The 19,341-nt window shown below is 52.2% G+C and overlaps 1 protein-coding gene across 1 annotated transcript; it reads left to right on the top strand.

Moving 5' to 3' along the window:
• The first annotated feature begins 15,755 nt into the window (after positions 1-15,755).
• LOC128945941 (olfactory receptor 14J1-like) lies at positions 15,756-16,673 on the top strand. The gene has a single exon (XM_054289861.1). It carries the CDS (start codon positions 15,756-15,758, stop codon positions 16,671-16,673), a length of 918 nt encoding a protein of 305 aa, XP_054145836.1.
• Positions 16,674-19,341: the final 2,668 nt, after the last annotated feature.

Here is a 19,341-nt window from a genome sequence, read left to right as displayed (position 1 = left end):
ATTTCATGAGGAATCTGGGATGGAAATGGCCATATTAAGAAGGAGAAAAGCAGAGGAAATGGATTAGATACTCTTAGAAAAAATTACCCTTCTTACAGACAAAGTTCACCAAGTCATTCCCTGCATTTCTCTTTTTCAGATTCTTTCAATCTTCTACTCTGGGAGATGCAGCTTGTTCTGCTGCTTATCATGAACTGATTGTTCTCATGCTCTTGATTTATACCAGCACAAGAGATGTAGAATCATCTAAAGTGAAAACAGAAAGAAACTGCCTCTGACAACCAATTTTCATGTTCTAGATCACTTTCCAGATGTCTATGGAGATGTGTGAATGATTATCACACAACTCTCCATTTCTGGCTGCAATTTCTGGAGATTCTTTCTCTGCATTCGGTCAGGGTTGCATTCCCCAACAAGTCCGGGTACCACCTCCTGTTTTCCAAGGGTGGAACAGTCACAATGAAAACCTCACCAATGGCACAACTCTCCAGTCCATCAGGAAAAGAAAGGACAAGCTGTCAAGCTCTCCAAACATTTGTCTTGCTTTGCTACAAGAGTCCTGCTGCACGCACAGTGTGGAAGGCCAAGAGAAGCTGCAGTTGGTGGCACATCTTGTGACAGGAGCTTTACCTCATTCTCCAGGAAAAGTTCTTAAGAGCAGAAAGGACTGTGGAGAAGATTCCTGGAAAACTGAACCAGCTTTCCAGAAGTGCAATGAAAATGGAAAGAAATCATCTGAAATGTTTTCCTCTGTTTATTCCCATACTCCCCTTTTCTATCTTGCGCTACTTCTCCATGCCATGAGTTCCAAATGAATCTCACCTCTGAGATCGATGACTTAGTGAGTTTTAGACACTCTAAAATACCATGAGCTACACAGAGTTTGCCTTCCCCTGTTTTTGCTGGAAAGCAGTGCTGGAGCCATAAGAGCCGTGCTTGGGTCGGGCCCGAATCCTGCAGGCAGAGAATGTGCCCTGGCAGCGTGTGACCCTCAGCAGGGACAATGCTCAGCAATCCTGCAGGCAGGGAATGTGCCCCGGCAGCGTGTGACCCTCAGCAGGGACAATGCTCAGCAATCCTGCAGGCAGGGAATGTGCCCCAGCAGTGTGTGACCCTCAGCAGGGACAATGCTCAGCAGCGTTGCTGTACTCGGTCTCCATGGAACCATGCCAGGAGCAGCTGCTGAGCTCAGAAGCCATTGCAGCCCCCGCCCTGCCCAGAGCCACTTGGCAGGGTGGGCTCCTGCCCTGGCTCTGTGTGCCAGGAGCCAGCAGCGCTGGGTGCAGGGAGCCCAGGGAGGGCACAGAAACGCTGGGTGAGAAATGCTGGGGCACAGCGAGATGGGCAAATGCAGCCGGCCAGGACAGAGGAGCAGCACGCCCAGGGGGCACAGCCTGCAGGACACTTGGCCAAGGGGAGAAAACAACAAACTGCTCAGGAGGGTGGAGAACAAACTTTTAGTTGCAAACTTCAGAGAATGAGGTACTTGGGAAATCTTAAACAGCATTGAATTACAGTAAATCACTTGACAAAGCACTGACGGAGCAAACTCTAACCTGTCCAACTTCAAGTTATGCAGATTTTGAGAAGAGGAAGTCTGGAGAAGAGAGAGAGGGAGAGAGATCCACAGTCAGTCTTCGATCTCAGCTGCTGTGAACTCTGGGGCCGTGGGACATGTGTCGAAGGAAGGGAGACCAGGACACCTGTTGATGGTCATCAACAGGTCCCGTTTATTGAAGAAAGCATCAAACACTTATACAGCAAGTAATAAGCTTATAAATATTCTGTAAGCCAAGCAATCTATTGGTTAAACTATACCATCAACTCTTCCTCATTCCTTTGGGCCTACGTTCTCTAACTTCTCACATCTCTCTTGTCCACTTCGGTATGATACTCAGCAAGGCCCAAGGACACGCTACCTTGCAGGTGCAGGACTTGGAATTAGCCACGGCCTTGTACTTTTCCAGTCTCTAGTCAGCTAAATTCCCAACAGACATGTCAGTGTCACACCTGTGTCACAGCCTGACCTGCTCTGGCCCCTCTCTCAGTTGGGGTTTTTGGGGTGCCAGGGGCTTGGCAGCCACTTTGGGGCTGCACCAGGGGCTGCAGTGGCTGGGGTGGGACAGTGATCACCTCACCTATGCAGAACTCTCCCTGCCCCCAACACACACTGGAGATGTCTGGGGCTGTTCATCATTTCTCTGCTCTCCAGCACCGAGGCAATGGACTCTGGCTACAGCTCTGAGCTCATGCCCAAGGCAACCACCCCTGGCAATGGGGCTCCATGGAGCTGCTCTCAGGAAACCCCCAAGTGCTGGGGAGTGCTCCAAAACTGTGTCAGAAACATGAGATACCCCAAAATCTCTTCAGGAACGTGGATTATTCAAAAACTCACTCAGTAACACGTTCGCACTCCCTTCATCATCCCCAAACTTTGGCTGTCTCATTCCAACCCCAGCCCACTCCCCAATTCCAACCACTACATATCCCACCCCTGCTGGACATCATGACCCCCTTCTCAAGCTGTACTTCCCCCATTCCACACCTCCCAAACCCCCTCCCACCCATCCTGCCCCACCAAATGCCCATCTCAACCCTCCTGATTTGCATCCCACTTCACCCAATCCTCTTCCAACCCCATTTCACCCTGAGGGGCTGTGGAATTGAGGAATTCTAGGGTGAGACTAAATAGTTTTCAGTGGCATTGAACAGTTTTGAGCTGACAGATCAATCCCTCTCATCTTTTGGACTGTCACAAAAAAAAGACAACTAAACCAAATACCCACCTCCCCATATCCTCCCAGATATCTCCCAGAATCCAAGATTTCCCCAAAACACAAGTAAAATGTAAGGCTTTAGATGCCTTTGAGGAATTTGTTGATTTTTACCCCAATTTTCCTTGTTTTGAAGGGAGAAAGATAAATCAAAAGATAATGAGAGGCAAAGAAATAGGAACACCAGCCACTTCCGACTGTGTATCAAAGGGAATGTGGATCACTGGGGCTGTGCCCAAAGTGCCTCCTCCAGTGGGGGATGGAGCTGGAGCAGTGCATGAAGCTCTTCCTGCATTCAGGGTACTTGCAGGGCTGCCCTTACCGCTGCCTCCGTTGGTGTTGGGTAAAGAACGAGCAGTCTGAGAAGCTCTTCCCACACTGGGGACACTCATAGGGCCTCTCCCTGGTGTGGATGCGCTAGTGGGTGACGAGGGTGGAGTTGTGCTTGAAGCCCATCCCACACTCAGGGCAGTGGAAGAGCCTCTCCTCTGTGTGAATCCACTCATGTACAAGGAGATGGGTGCTGGTGTTAAACTTCTTCTGACATTCCCGACACTCGTAGGGCCTCTCCCCAGTGTGGAAAACCTCAGGTGGACAACCAGGTCAGATCTGTGGCTGAAGCTCATCCCACATTCCAAGCACTCATAGAGCTGTTCCCCAGTGTGGATCGTCTGGTGGCAGATCAGGTTGAATCTCTTCCTGAAGCTCTTCCCACACTCCAAGCACTCATAGGGCCTCTCGCTGTCATGAAGCTGCTCATGGGCCACCAGCTCTGAGCTCTGGCTGGATCTCTGGCTGCCTTCCTGGCTCAGGGTGGGGTTGGTGGGGTTTTCCTCCTCAGAGCACCCTGGGCTGGGTTTGGAGCCCATCCTTGTGTGGGATTGCCAGGGCTTTTCCTCCCCATTGGGTTCCTGCACTGTGCAGTCACTCAAAACAGCTTCTTCCACGAGGTTCTGCTGCGGGGATTGGTCCTCCCTGATCTCCATCCTCAGCTCCATCCCTGGGAGAGGAAGGACAAGGACAGGATGGGATTTGCCTCCGTGCCAGAGGGAAGGGGAAGGAGATCCCCTCAATGCATCCCTGGCAGGATGGCGTTGGCAGCACGGCTGTCCTGCAGCCAGGGGCTATGCTGGGCTTGGAGATGGAGCAGGAGAGAGGGGGAAAGGGGCACTGACTTCGTCCTCACCTGCCTGGATGTCCCGGGGCATCTTCCTCTTCCTCACAGCCTTCTCCTCCTCCATATTGCCAAGGTTTGGGAATGGGAAATCCTGTTTTGGGGAAAAACAAGGTGTGAATGCCTTGGGCTGGGGATTCCTCCCACCCAAGTCTATCACTAGAAGTCATCTGGTGTCCATAAAAACCTTCAAAAATCAAGAGTGAATAAAAAAAAGCCACCAGGAGGGTGCCATTTCCAGTCTCTGGGGTTCTGGTTGTCCCCCACCTCAGGGCTGGTGGAGATCCTATGGGCACTGGGGATCCCCCCTCTCCAGGATCCTACTTAGGGATGCTGAGGGGTTTCAGGGTCCCCCACTCCAGACTCCTCCCACTCCAGACTCCCCCCACTCCAGCCACTTGGGGGTCCTCTCTCTTCCCACCACCCTGTCCTGGATTAGGGCAAATTTGGGGGAAAATCTCCAAAGGGGTTTTCCCTAAAAAGCAAATTCAAGCAGCCACTCCCCCAACCAGATCAGGAAAATATTTCCTCGGAGAAAAGGGGGAAAAAACTGTTTATTTAACAGGCAAAGCATTCACCAGCACAAAAAATGAACAATATTAAACAATAAAACCTCTTGCTGCTACAAAAGAGATGACAAACTCAGGAAGTCCCTCCTTGGGCTGTAGCTCGGCTCACTTAGTCTCTTATCAGTCTCTTATCAGTCCCTCCAGCGCTGAAAATTCCGCAGCCCAGGCTCAGCCAGGTGGGCCACAGGTGGGAGCTGCCGGCGGTGTTCTGGGTGTTCAGTGCAGAGCAGGTTTAAACAGCTCCAAAGAAAAAGAAAAATCACAGTCCAGGGAACTTCTCTGCCTCAGCAAGCTCAAAGCTAACTAAAAGCAGAGGAGAGCTCTGTCCTGCTGTCTGTCAGCAGACAACTGATACCTTAGGTTTTAAGTTTTTTGTTCTCTGTTTTGGTGTGCAGCTTTTAGCTTTATATTAAGTGTTACTGGGATCTTTTCACAGAGTGGTGAATACAAAACAATTCTGTTCTAGCTGGAGACTCAAGGACAATCTCTTCAAACTTCAGGCCCAAAGCATAAACAACATGAAAAGAGGAGGGCAGGCAAGCAAGGAGGATGAAACTTCATAATTTGAAGTTATTAATTGGGCAGTTATGTGCAAATGGACTAAAACTTATAAAAATGTGAGATCTCATGATCAAGCCCTCTTTTGCTCATCCAGGCAGAGGCACAGCTGTGGCTGCAGTACTGTCAGGGTGTGACCTTTGAAGGCATTTCACTAAAAATTCACTTTAATCCTCTTAACTCTGTCTGGCCTCTGTTCCAGCTCCTTAAGGCATCACAACAGTCCAGAAGCCAGAATGTGGAGGAGTGAGCGCAGTTTCTGAAAACAAATTGCAGCTTCTCCCTCCTCCCCTTCGTTCTCAGAACCAGCCTTAAAGGTGCAGAACTCATTTCTGGGCTAAACAGACCGATGGGGTACGAGCATCATGAAGCCACCCCAGGACACGCCCCTCTCAGGGTCAGGGGGTCCCGTCCCCGCCTCATCTCCGGGCTGCCGGGGGTCCCCCAGCTCCGGTATCTCCCCTTCCCCTCTCCCCGCCCCGGGGGTCCCCCGTTCCACAGCCCCGGCTCGCACGGGGATCCCCAAAACCAATGTCCCGCCCCGTCGGTACCGGGCCGTCCCCACGTGGACCCCCCGGGACCCTCCCGAGGGGCGATCGCGGCTCCTCTCCCCCCGAAAAAGCTCCTCTTGGGGAACCCGGAGATATCCGGGGCTCGACTCCGGGATCTGCCGGCTCCGAACACTCTCTAAAAAATCCTCCCGGAGACCCCTGGCTAGAGCCGGGGCGAGCTCGGCCTCCGCCCTCACCTGCGGCTCGGGGCTGGGGGCGATGCTCCCGGGGCAGGGAGTGCTGCAGGCTCAGCGTGCGGGCGCTGCGAGCGCCGCGATTCTCCCGCTCCCGCTCCTGCTCCTCCTGTCCCTCCTCTTCCTCCCGCATTTCCTCCGCTCCCAGCCCGGACCCTCCTTTCCCACCGCTCTGCCCCGCGGCCCCGCAGCACCGGCTGCTGGGTGGGGGAGCCCCCGATCGGCCCTAGGGCTGGGCAGGGGGCTCGGGGACCCCCCCGGGGCGGATCCGTCCCCCCAGCCCGAGCCCCAAATTCCGCTCTGGGGCCGCTGGGCTCTGCGGGGCAGCCTGGCAACCGGTGAGTCATCGGCGAGATAAGCTCTGGTTGGCTGGAATTGTTGAGCGCGTCCTCTGATTGGCTGGAATTGTGAAAGGCGCTGCGCCCTGCGGGTGTCCCCGGGAGCTGCGCAGTCCGGGCCGGAGTCTTTTATATTTCTTTCTGTTTCTGAGACCATTTTCCTACTTCTATCTCCCCCTCTGAGACTCTTTCCTATTTCTTTCTCTCTCTGAGACCATTTTCCTATTTCTTTCACTCCCTCTCTCCTCCCCATTTCTTTTTCAGTTCAATCCATGTTCAATCAAATCCACAGGTTGTGCTCCCATGCTCTCATTCGCACCTTCACTGGGGCAGAGACATCTCTCCCTCGCAAAATCGTAACCCATGGGCAGGGTCCCTTCCCACCCCAATCGTTCAGGATTCTGTCAGTGACCCGCTTCCATTTCCTCCCTCCGTCTGGTTCCAGACAGAAATGTGCTGGAAAATGTCCGGCAAAGCCACCTTTGTTGTGTGCTCTGGAGCCCACAGAGCTGCTGGACCTTGTCCCCTGGCCCTGCACAGCTCCTTGGGAGGCACGGCAGGAGCAGCACCCTGGCAGCCTCGGGAATGCCCCTCTGGCATGCATGGCGCACACTCCCAGGGGCTGGAATTCCAGTTCCCAGCCAGGAAAAGATGTTCCTGCCCTGGAAGGCAAAGCTCTTAAGAATGGGCTGAAAGCCAAGTGGAGCAAGATCTTACAGTGACATTTCACTGCCAGCCTTCATAACTTCACCCATGGCTATTGTAGCTCGTGGATTGGGAATTAAAACAGGGCAAGGTCTTTGGTGGCAGCTGCCCTGGGTCAAGGGAGATGCTGAGAGAGAAACAGAGCAGGCAAAGAGAGGCAGGAGAGAAAGGAGGACACAAACACAATCAGCTGAGAAGGTAACACTCTGAAAACAGACCGGAATTGACTGAAAAGGAATATGACCAGAAGAAATAATTTTGCACCTTTTATTTACTATCAAAATACAATTTCTTCCCTTTCTCAAAAACTTCCTCCTGGTGTCATTCAGCAGGGCTGTCAGAAAGTTCTTTGTTCTGGGTAGATGTTCCAGGCTGCAGCCACAAGCAAACAGGGAATGGGGATTTTCCTGCTCCTGGGGAGTTTGACATCCTCAGCTGAGGAGAGGAGGAGGCATCAGAAGAAATAGGGGCTTCAACCTTACACAGGAACTAGGGGGGGGGGGGAAATCTCTCATCCTCTCTGCAGCTTCTCCCACAGGGATGTGAGGGCTGATCCCAGAGCCCCAAGGGTCACAGTCAGGGCTGCCCTCAGGGAATGCACACCTGGTATTGAGGTGCAGCGTGGGAGCACCTGGATCTTGGAGCACCCAGCTGCCCCCCATGTTTGGAGGTGCCTGAGGAGGGTTGGGACGATGCCGGGGACATCCTGCAGTGACATCCCCCCTGTCCTTCTCTGGGTGAGCTCAGTCCCAAACCTGACCCTGATCCTGGTCTCAATCTCACTCCACGTTTAGAGAAACTCACGGTTCTGTATTTAATCCCAGCCCAGTCTCTCTAGCCCCAGACCCAATCCCAACACCACCTCTAAAGCCAATCCCATGTCTACCCTTAACCCAAACCCAGCTCTAATCCAGACCTTCTGTGAATGGACCATTGAGTGTCACTGCAGGACTGATAAAATTCCATCATCCCATTGTGGGATGCTCCGCCCAGGAGGAGGAACCAAGCATTCCTACCTGGATATCAGCTGAAGCTTTCAACACCAGGAGCACCTTGCCTGCTGGATTCCCAGAGGATAAGAGCTCCATAACCACCACTGGACCTCCGGAGGAAGACCAGACCCTTCTACAGGATCACTGCTTTGATAGAATCACCTTCATCACTCCAACACGACTGTAGCCACCATTTAATGGGACTGCTGCCACCACCCTGACCAACAGGGTGTCAGGTTATATCCTGACTCTGTCAGTTTAAGGCAGTGTTTCTGTATCATTGCCTTGATCTTCATTTTCTTATTAAATTGTAATTCTGACTTAGACTCTCCCCGGGTTTGCCTTCAAACCAGTACAAAAGAAAATTTCCTCAGCCCTTGTTTTCCTCCCAGAAAAAGATTTCCCATTCCCAAACCTTGATTGGATGGAGGAGGAAGCTGCGAGGAACAGGAAGATGCCCCGGGACACCCAGGTAGGTGAGGAGGAAGTCAGTGCCCCTCTCCTCCTCTCTCCTGCTCCATCTCCCAGCCCAGAAAATCCCCTCGCTGCAGGACAGCCCTGCTGCCAACACCATGCTGCTGGGGATGCACCGGGGGGATCTCCTTCCCCCTCCCTGTGGCATGGAGGAAAATCCCATCTTGTCCTTGTCCTTCCTCCCCCAGACAAGAAGCTGAGGATGGAGACCAGGAAGGAAAAATCTCCATGGCAGAACCTTGTGAAAGAGGCCGCTTTGAGTGACTCTGGTGCACAGGAATCAAACAGGGAAGAAAAACCTCAGACATCCCACATGAGGAGGGGCTGCAAACCCAGCCCAGGGTGCTCTGAGGAAGAAAGACCCACCCTGGCCCAGGAAGGTGGACTGAGCTTCTGCCAGAGCTCAAAGCTGGTGGCCCATGAGCAGCTTCATGATGGGGAGAAGCCCCACAAGTGCTTGGAGTGTGGGAAGAGCTTCAGGCAGAGCAGTAGCCTGATAAGCCACCAGATGATCCACACTGGGGAGTGGCCCTATGAGTGTGGGGAATGTAGGAAGGGCTTCAGTGACAGCTCTGCCCTCATCAAGCACCAACACATCCAAACTGGGGAGAGGCCCTATGAGTGTCCCCAGTGTCAGAAGAGGTTTCAGACCAGCTCCAATCTCCTCTAGCACCAGCGGATGCACACCAAGGAGAGGCCCTTTTGCTGCCCTGAGTGTGGGAAGGGCTTCAAGCACAACTCCAACCTCATCATCCACTGGCGCATCCACACTGGAGAGAGGCCCTACGAGTGTCCTCATTTTGGGAAGACCTTCTCAGACCACCCATTCTTTACCCGACACCAACAGAGGCACCGGTAAGGGAAGGACTGCCAGTGCCCCAAGTGCAGGATTTTTGTTCACTGCCCCAACTTCATCCATCATTGAAGGATCCACGTTGGGAAGAGCCCTGGTGATCCTTGTTCCCTGTGATCCATGCTGGGAAGACACCAGTCCCTTGTCCTGCCCCTCCCAGGGACATAATATGGGATGGAAGAACATGAGGGTCTGGCCATGGTCCTCTCATTACATTCACTCCCACCTCAGGTCATTTCCAGGGGCAGGAAAGGAACCCTCTCTCCCTAAGGAGAAGGGTGTCCTTTCCAGGAATAGGAAATTGTGGCCAGGAAGACCCAGTGAGTTGTGTTTTAGTTTTTCCTGTAAACAGTTTTATTTATCCCTTCTATCAATATTATTTCTGTTCTTGTTTGTTCCTTATCTCATTGCTGTTCCCAATAAATTGTTCTTATCCCAACCTGGGATCTTTGCATTTTGTGCTTTCCATGGGAGGCGGGAGGGCAGCGAGGGCAGCGTGGTTTTAGCAGGAGCAGCATGTTGGGGAATCCCATTCCTGAACCCCAGCCCATGGAAACCGAGCATCCCAGCTGGTCCCAGCCCTGGTGGCCATGGCAACAGCCTTGGGAGCGGGTCCCTGGCTGGGGCTGTGGGAACCTCTTCCCTCTGGTGCCCAGGGACAGGAGTGGAGGGAACGGCCGCAGCTGAGTTGGGGCAGGCTCAGGTTGGATGTCAGGAAAAGGTTTTTGCCCAGAGGCTTCTGGGGCCCTGCCCAGGCTCCCCAGGGAAGGGTCCCAGCTCCAGGGCTCTCTGAGCTGCAGCAGCGTTTGGACAGCGCTGCCAGGCCCAGGCTGGCATTGTTGGGGTGTCCTGTGCAGGGCCAGCAGTTGGACTGGAGGATCCTGATGGGTCCCTCCATCTCAGCCAATTCTGTGGTTCTGGGATCCCACGACCCTGGGGATGGGACTGCCAATGGTTGCCATGGCAACGGGCTCTGGCTGCAGGCCTGAGCTGGTGTCCATGGCAACCACCCCAGCATGGGATCTCCATGGAGCTGCCAAGGGACTGAGCATAGCAACAGGGAGCTGGTGATGGTTGCCATGGAAACTGACCACAGCAACAGGGAGTCTGGTGATTGTTGCCATGGAAACTGACCATAGCAACAGGGAGTCTGGTGATGTTTGCCTACTAAGGATCAGATTTGTCACAGGCCTCCAGCGGGGTTCCGTGGGGACTTTCCAAGAGTCTCCAGTCTGTTCAGGAGATGAAATGTCACAGACAGAGACAGGGGCTCCACAGAGGCCTCCCAGGGGTTTCTGGAGATGGTAAAGAGCCCTGTGGTCAGAGGCAGTCACAGCCATTCCATGGTGCCGTCCCAGGGCACCTTGGGCTGCAAAGGCACCCATCTGTCACAGGCACTCACAGGGGCTCCACGGTGACATCCCAGCAGTACCCAGGCTGTCAAAGAGCCGGGATGTCCCAGACACTCACAAGGGTTCCTGTCATGGTGAAAGCTTCATGCAACGTTTATTAGAGAAGCTCCTGTCTGTTTGGTCATGAGGTGCAAAAAGGATTTGCAATAGCCCCCATGGATCCCCAAATGTCACTGTTGAATCTGTGTTCCCTGCTTTCTTTTCTATGTAAAAGAACCATCCTTCTCCTCCAGGTGTCCATGTCTGAAATTGGGATTCCACCTCCAAAATTCTGTATATCCAAGGGTTGCTCCCAGGTAAATCTGTCAGTACGGTCAAGTCTGGCTGGCCTTGGCCTCTGGTGGATGCCCCTGCCACACTGGGGTTGGGTTCTTTCCTTCCCATGAAGATCCCTGGGACACTGTGGGGACCTCATGGAACCAAGGGGATCATTGTGGCACCACTGGAGCCCATGGAACCAAGGGGATCATTGGGGCCCCACTGGAGCCCATGGAACCAAGGGGATCATTGTGGCACCACTGGAGCCCATGGAACCAAGGGGATCGTTGTGGCACCACTGGAGTCCATGGAACCAAGGGGCCATGGTGACACAGTGGGGCTTCATGGAATCTAGAGACCATTATGACTGTGGGGCCTGATGGAACCATGGAGACCGTTGTGACCCTTCAGGGCCTCGTGTCACCAAGGGGGCATTATGACACCTCAGGGCCTCCTGCAAGCAAGGGACCATTGGGACACTGTGGGGCCCCATGGAACCGAGGGAACAGGGAGCAGGTCTGGCTGCAAGTACTGAGCCCAGCTGGGGTCACGGAAACATCTGCAGGCCCCAGTTGAGATATGAAGTCTTTCAGTGCTTCCATCCTTCCTCGAGTGAGAGAAAAGGAAAAAGTGCAGGCACACAGAGGAGCTACATGAAGACACCAAGGTCAGTGAAGGGGAAGTTGAGTCCCAGATTGAAGGGATGGGGAGATGCCTTGATCTTGGGGCTGAAATCCTCTTGTAAAGCAATGGAGAAGAATGTAACTGATACATCAAACTCTTTTTTTCCCTATATCACATTGAAAATTATGGAGACTTGACTTGTTCAGCAAAGGCCTCCATGCTAAAGTAAGCAAATGTTGAAGTAGCTGTGATCCCATGAGAAGTTAAAACATTAAAAAAGGGAAGAGTGATGAGATCCTGTGCCTTCACAGGGAGAAGAAAAAGATCTCTGTTCTCAGAGATGAAGATGATTTCAGAAATAGATGAGGAAAACCTTTGCTCTTACACAGCTCATCTTTTAACTAATACCCCATAAGTTGACATGGCCCATATACACAACTGTAAAAGAGCTTTGAAAAACTGGGAGGGATGTCACAATTGCAGATGGTTCTGGGCAGTTGCTATTCATGGAAATTGAGAGCCACAAGAGAAGTGTTTCTTCTGGATAAGTCTCCATAGCATGAAAGAGAGACTCCTCTCCTTAAGTGAACTCAAGAAAGACTATTCTAGTTGGGTTAAACTGACTGAAAATTTTAGGCTTGTCTCTTTATATTGTCAGTAAGAAAGAAAAGGTTGTAGGGAGAGGAGAAGTGCTCTGAAAGTTTTGTTCTTATTACACTTTCTTTTAGTTGCTATTAATGAACTTTTCCTTATACCCTCTTAAAGTTTTGAGCCTGCTTTGCCGTTCTCCTAATCTTATCACACAGGAGGAAATGAGTAAGTATATTCTAGTGAGTGCACTGGTAATTAGCCAACACTGAACCCACTACAATAATTGCTCCATTCTCTAAGAAATCTCAAATTGGTGAACTAAAACCACTACAGAAATATTTCTGATGAACTGCATTAGAGCAGAGGGAAATCAAGGCAGAGCCATGGTTTGTCAGGATTTGCTTGATCCTAATGAGCCCCGTGGTGCATTTGAAGCTGAGCCCTGGAACTCCAGGTTCTGAGAGGAGATTGCACAAACCTTTCCAGGAGTCAAAGTTAGAAGAAAACCCCAAAGTGTCTCAAATCATGGATGCGCCCCACTGAGGTCCATCCCTTACAGAGGCTCCTCATGGACTCATTGGAGGAGAGAATTGGAGGCCAGGATGGCACAAAAACTTCTCAGAGATTCAGTGTGAAAAGGAAAATCCAGAGTACCTTAAAAATCTTGAGTATCTTAAAGTATTAATGAGCCCCACTTAATGTCAGTACAAAGCTCTCCAGGGACTTGTAAAGTAGATAATTAGGGCCATGATTGCAGAAATGTCTCACAGAGTCTGTATCAAAAGGGAAACACCAAGTACCTTAAAATAACTGAAGTACCTTGAAGCATTAATGAGCCCACTGAGTGTCATTTCTGATAAAGGCTCTCAAGGGACTAATTACAGCAGATAATTGTAGGCTGTGACTGCACAGTCTTTCTCACAGAGTCTGTATCAAAAGGGAAACAACAAGTACCTTAAAATAACTGAATTACCTTGAAGCATTAAGGAGCCCCAGTGAGTGTTGTTACTGACAAAGCCTCTCCAGGGACTAATTACAGCCGATAATTGGAGGCCATGATTGCACAAACCTCTCAGAGACTCCAAGGCAAAAGCAAAACTCAAAGTCCTTTGAAAAACTCTGAGAGCATTAAGGAGACCCCAGGGCAATTCCTGAGCAAGGCTCCCCAGGGACTCCTTCCAGCAGATCCTTGAGGCCACTGGGATGTGGGCTGGGGAGGATGCTAAGGGCAGGACAAGGGGCTGACAGTGCCCAGCCTGGCTGGGGCTGTGCCAGGAGGCCCCAGTGCCTCAGGACAAGGTGTCTCCTCACAGCCCTTGGTGGCACAGACCCTGCTGTGCCCCAGGGCACCAAGACTTGTCTTCTCTTTGTCCCCACCTGTCATCACTGCCTCCAGTTCTCTGCTCTGCCTGGGGCCTGGGGACACTTTCTCGGTTGTGTCCCTCAGTGGGACCCATTAAAAGTCCAAGAAAGTTTGGAGTTGGATTCTGACTTGGAGTTCTGGAGAGGTTTCTTCAGCTCCCTCTCAGGGACTGATGTTCAGGGCCTGAGCACAAAGCCCCAGAGGCTCATTAAAGTCCTTGTGCTGTGTCTGTGCTGCTGAGTTGGGCTTGGCTCCTTCCTAAAGAGCAAAGAAGAGCTTCAAAAGCACATTTCTCTGGATGACCAACTCTTCTGCCAGCCCAGCAGGGCTGGGGCACTGCCTGCAGCCACCCTGGGCACAGCACAGAGGCACAGAGAGCTTCAATCAGTCAGGGCTGGGAAGGTGCTGAGAAGTGCCTGGGGCAGAATCACTGCCAGCCCTTGGCACAGGAACCTCTGGCTGCAGGACAATGCAGCTGCAGCTCCTGGAGCCATTTCCTTAAGCTGGAACATCCCAATGCCTACAGACTCTGTGAGTACAACTCTTGAGTATTTGTGGTGCAGTGCCGGTGAAATGCTCGTGAAGTTCTGACATGCTGAGGTGTTCTGATCAGTTGTAGAATATTACCAAGACAATGACTTTGATAAAAATGAGGAAATTTACAAAGACCAGGCATTCAGTTTCCAACTATTGGAGCATGGCAGGGAGGGAGGGATAAATATTAGTGGTTGATTATTAATTAAGAATTTTCAAAAGTGCCTGAGAGATCTGAAACTGTTACTTTTAGTAATCAATAGGTTCACAGAAGATCCCTTATGTGCTTTCCGTCACTCTGCCCATGGACAGCACCAGCATCACCTTTGCTGGAGCCATCAGGCTCAGTCTGAGCTGTCCTTTCTCCAAGCTGCAAACAGAACCTGCCTCCATCCAGTGCCCTGCAAACAGGCAGGATTCTGTCAGGCTAAAGGAGAGTGCACAGAGTTTTGGGGTCTATGAGTGCTGGCACAGGGAGATCAGGCACAGGGAAACACCTGCAAGAGGGAAATCTCCAGGATACAGAGAGAAGATCAGGCACGGAGAGAAATCAAAATCCAACATTGCTGTGGCAGGGAGAGTTTAGAGATGCCCATAGGATCCCCTCCAGTGCAGCCCCTCCCTCTAAACAAGCCCCCTCCCTCCTGTCCCCCAGCCCAGCCTCTGCCCTCAGGGCTGGGGCTCCAAGGTGTGCAGCCGCTCCTGTGCAGGCACAGCTGCAGCAGAGCCGTGGGGCAGCTCTGCAGCCCCGGGCCCAGTTCCCTCTGCAGAGCACAGGGCTGGGAGCAGCTGCCTGGCCCTGAGGGGCTCTGGTAGGGGGCACAGCTGGCTCAGGGTGACGCTGTCCCCAGTGCCCAGCTCTGGGCAATGCTGTCGGTGCAGCCAGGGAAGGAGCTGCATCTCCCTTCATCCAAAGCCATCATAAGGACACTTGGAAGTCTCCCTGAGATTTCAGTCCAAGCTTTGAGCTTCCCTCCAGGATACAAACCTGTCCTGTAGCATCTCTGTGTTATCTAAAAGCCCCACGGTGAGACATAGAAGGTCTATGCTGAGAAAATGCTGTTGGGTTGGTGAAATGAGCCCTGTCTGTCCCTGGGTACAAACATGGGGCTGAGACCTTGAGAAGGGGATGGACATTTGCTGGACTGTGGGGATCCATCTGCTCTCAGCAATGTCAGGATGGTTTTAAAGGAAACATGGGAGGGTGATCATCCTCTGTCTGGGAAAGGTGAAAGCCCAGAGAATCCTGGAACAGGACAGGGTGACAGACCTCCTTCCCTCCCTCTCCACTCACCATCTTGCCTCAGAGAACTCACTGTTCTCCCTGAGGCAGCAGAAATGCAGAGAGTTTCTGACATCCAAAAATAATCAGCAGAGGAGATGAAGAAAAGCTGTAAATAACACTAGTACATCTGAATAGACTTTACCATTCCTGTTCCCTGGCAGTGGGAGGGCAGATGCTGACAGGGCTTTCTGCGTTAACAGAGATTCAAAGAGGAACACGAGGACAGGACCCTGTGCCCCTCCTATGTCTGCACAGCAAGGCTGAAATAAAAAAAAACCTCTGTGTGTAGCTGTGTAGCTGCCATGAACCTGAAGTCCCAGTCAGGCAGCACTAGCCAGAGCTCCACACTTGGAGCTGAAGGAAAATCTGCTGGAAATTGAAAAGGGTGTCAGAGTGTTACAGGAGAAGGGTCTGTGGGAAAAGGCTTTGATTTTGCTGGAAGAAGTTTCTCCTAACCAGTCACTGACTTTTCTCCATGAACAGCTCCCAATGGCCAGAGAAATCAAATGTCCAACAGCAGCTCCATCAGGCACTTCCTCCTGCTGGCATTGGCAGACACGCGGCAGCTGCAGCTCCTGCACTTCTGCCTCTTGCTGGCCATCTCCCTGGCTGCCCTCCTGGGCAACGGCCTCATCATCAGTGCCGTAGCCTGCAGCCACCACCTGCACACGCCCATGTTCTTCTTCCTGCTCAACCTGGCCCTCAGCGACCTGGGCTCCATCTGCACCACTGTCCCCAAAGCCATGCACAATTCCCTCTGGGACACCAGGAACATCTCCTACACAGGATGTGCTGCTCAGGTGTTTCTGTTTCTCTTCTTCATTGGAACAGAGCTTTCTCTCCTGACCATCATGTGCTACGACTGCTACGTGTCCATCTGCAAACCCCTGCACTACAGGACCCTCCTGTGCAGCAGAGCTTGTGCCCACATGGCAGCAGCTGCCTGGGCCAGTGCCTTTCTCAATGCCCTGCTGCTCACGGCCAATACATTTTCCCTGCCCCTGTGCCATGGCAATGCCCTGGGCCAGTTCTTCTGTGAAATCCCACAGATCCTCATGCTCTCCTGCTCACACTCCAAACTCAGGGAACTTGGACTCATTGTGGTTGGTGCCTGTTTAGCATTTGGTTGTTTTGTGTTCATTGTTTTCTCCTATGTGCAGATCTTCAGGGCTGTGCTGAGGATCCCCTCTGAGCAGGGACAGCACAAAGCCTTTTCCACCTGTCTCCCTCACCTGGCCGTGGTCTCCCTCTTTGTCAGCACTGCAGCCTTTGCCTACCTGAAGCCCCCCTTCATCTCCTCCCCATCCCTTGATCTGGCAGTTTCAGTTCTGTACTCTGTAGTGCCCCCAGCCCTGAACTCCCTCATCTACAGCCTGAGGAACCAGGAGCTCAAGGATGCCCTGAGGAAAATGATGACTGGATGATTTCTGAAGTAACCAATTGCCAGTTTCCTTCTGCATAGTTTTTGGAATGGAACTCGTGACAGGTCCAACAGGCCTGCCCAGGTCTTTGGTAGTATTCGATGGGGGTTTCTCTCACAAAATTATCCTCAATAAAAATTTTTAATCACCTCCATCAAATTCAGTGTCCACCTCTTGAATTTGACCCACAAGCTCTGTAAACCTGGGTTTGTGCTATTGCTACATTTGAAGAAAATAAACTACCTTGAAGTGCCTGTTTTATCTGGGATCCCAGCTCTGTGAGACCATCATGAAGTTAGAGAGGAGAAGGGGAAAAGAGTCCAAGCAGAGCAGCACGGCTACGGAGCAGAAGGGATTGGTCCTTTCAGAGCTGCTATGCCCAACTGCACCCTGTCCTTCCCAGCCCTGCTGTGGCTGTAAGGCCAGAGTGCTCTGGCAGCTTGGTCACTGTCCTGCTGCGTGTCCCTGCTGTGGCCACAGGCAGGGCCAGGCCATGGGCACTGCTGGGACCTAGCTGGGCTCCAGCACAGCAGCTCCAGCAGCAAAGGGCATCTCCTCAGGGCAGGGCAGGGAGGCTTTGCTCCCCTCCAGAACTGCTGTCAGCAATGTGCTGTGGAATGCCCTGGCACAGCAGAGCCCAGTGCCTGGGGCAGTGGGAGAGTGTGCAAGGGGGGCTCACAGCAGTGTCCTGGCACAGCCAGAGCTCCTGGCATGGACCTGAGGCAGCAGCAGAGCAGGGCCTGGGCTGTGTCTTTGTTCTGGGACAGCCTGGGAAGGTGCCCCAGGGCATTGTCCCACACCAGCCCCTGCAACCATCACTGCCAGCACTGGCCTCTCCCCACCTGCAGGAGGTTGTTTGTCCCTGCACGGAGGGACACCAAGTGACCAGGCCAGCAGGCCATGTTTGCTCTGTACTGAGGAGATCTCAGCAGTGCATCGTGTGTTTGTGGGGAGATGAGCCCCAGTGAGCACAAACACCATCAGCAGCACCCAGGGGTGGCACAATTCCAGTGGCACAAACAGGGCCTTGAGGCCACTTCACTCTGAAAGTATCATCCTCTGGGAAAACACCTGGATTGTTTGCTGGGTTGTGGTTAGGACTGCATGGAGAGAAATATCCCAGGCAGGGAGGCTCCAGGGAAAAATGCTCAGGGCAGCCATGGACTGCACAGAGAGACATTGGATAAGGAGAGACATTGGATAGAGTGAGGGTCTATGGGGAGAAATCAGAGCTGCCTCCCTTCTGAACCAGCCCGAGGACCTGGACAGGGCTGTGCTGTGTTCTGGGCACTGAGTTGGCACTGAGGGATGTGGAAAAGGCCTTTGGTGTCAGGGCTGTTGAGAAGGCTGGGCAGTGTCACTGTGGGACCTCTCTCAAACCCCTTGGAAAGGCCAGAGCCATCCCAGAGGGTCCTGGGCACTTGGGAAGGGCAGACATGGAACCAGTCTGTAAACAGAGCAGGGAGGGGGACTGGGAGAGTCACAGCCTGCTCAGGCTCAGCAGGGAAGGGGATGTGGCAAATCCTCCTGCAACCATTCCAGGCACTGGCAGGATGGGGCAGGGACTGCAGAACCCACGTGGGAGGGAAAAGAAGGGGATGTAAGAAGGGGATGTTGTGTGCCCAGAGTTCAGTCAGGCCTGGGACAGGCTCTGCTGTGGTCTCCTCAGAGCCAGACTGGAGAGAGCTGGGCTGAAGGAGTGGAACATGGGCTGGGTGGGAATTTGGCTGAACAATGAGGGTCAGATGTCATCCATGGTACAGAGTCTTCTTGGCAGCCACGCTCTGGTAACATCCCTCAGTGACCAGCCCTTGGCCACCACTGTGGAATATTTCTATTGTCTCTACAATGCCATGAAATGTACTTTCAATTCATTTGTGGATGCTGCCAAATTGCAGGAAGTCTGTGACTGAACTCATCTAGTTCATGGTGACTGCAAAACGTAATTGGGCAAGGCGACCGAGTTGGGTAAATTTGTCTTGCCATCAGGTGCCAAGCAAGCCCCAAGAAGGGGCAGAGAAAATTTATGCATCAGAAGAAAGACAGTTCAATAGGGAAAAACCCAAACCCAATGAAAAAAAAAGACCCCAAACCCAATTAAAAAAACAAAGCAAGATCTACCCACAGCAACACAAAAACCCCACACACAACAAACAAACCAACCACAAAAAGCAAAGGCCACAAACAGAAGAAAAGAAAATCCACCGGAAATCTCTAATCAGCAGAAAATCTTTAATCACATTATGGCAGGAGAGGATTCTGTATGTGTAGGTGCTGTTTTGAAAGAAAAATGTCTTAAAAAGAAAATAATCCCCTACCCCCCTTGTGCCTCCCGCTTCTCTCAGTTGATTGCTGATCATGGTGTGACATGGAATGGAACATCCCTTGGGTCAGTCCAGCCCAGCTGTCCCATCCCTGTTCCCCAGGAACACTTGCCCACCCCAGACCCATAGGTTGGGGGGGTTGCAGACACCTCATGTGGGGCGAGCACTGAGACAAGGACAGGAGAACAGAACAACATTTACTCTTGTCAAGGACAGCAGAACAGAACAGGACAGCCTTGGAGAAACTGATTGAGGATGTACCTCTAGCAAACAGAAGTCACACAAATGCAAGCAGGATGCCAGCTCAGCTCTGCAAAGTTGACAAAGCAGAAGTTATGCAAAACAAT

The sequence above is a fragment of the Melozone crissalis genome, unplaced genomic scaffold (assembly GCF_028551555.1).
Source record: "Melozone crissalis strain CALT ecotype California unplaced genomic scaffold, PUWL_Pcris_2 ptg000068l_1, whole genome shotgun sequence".
Lineage (NCBI taxonomy): Eukaryota > Metazoa > Chordata > Aves > Passeriformes > Passerellidae > Melozone > Melozone crissalis.
Note: the sequence above shows the minus strand (reverse complement) of the source record. Positions and strands in the feature narration are given on the sequence as shown.

Excerpts from the sequence above, each read along its gene's own strand:
- LOC128945941 (XM_054289861.1), top strand. The coding sequence starts at position 15,756 with ATGTCCAACAGCAGCTCCATCAGGCACTTCCTCCTGCTGGCATTGGCA.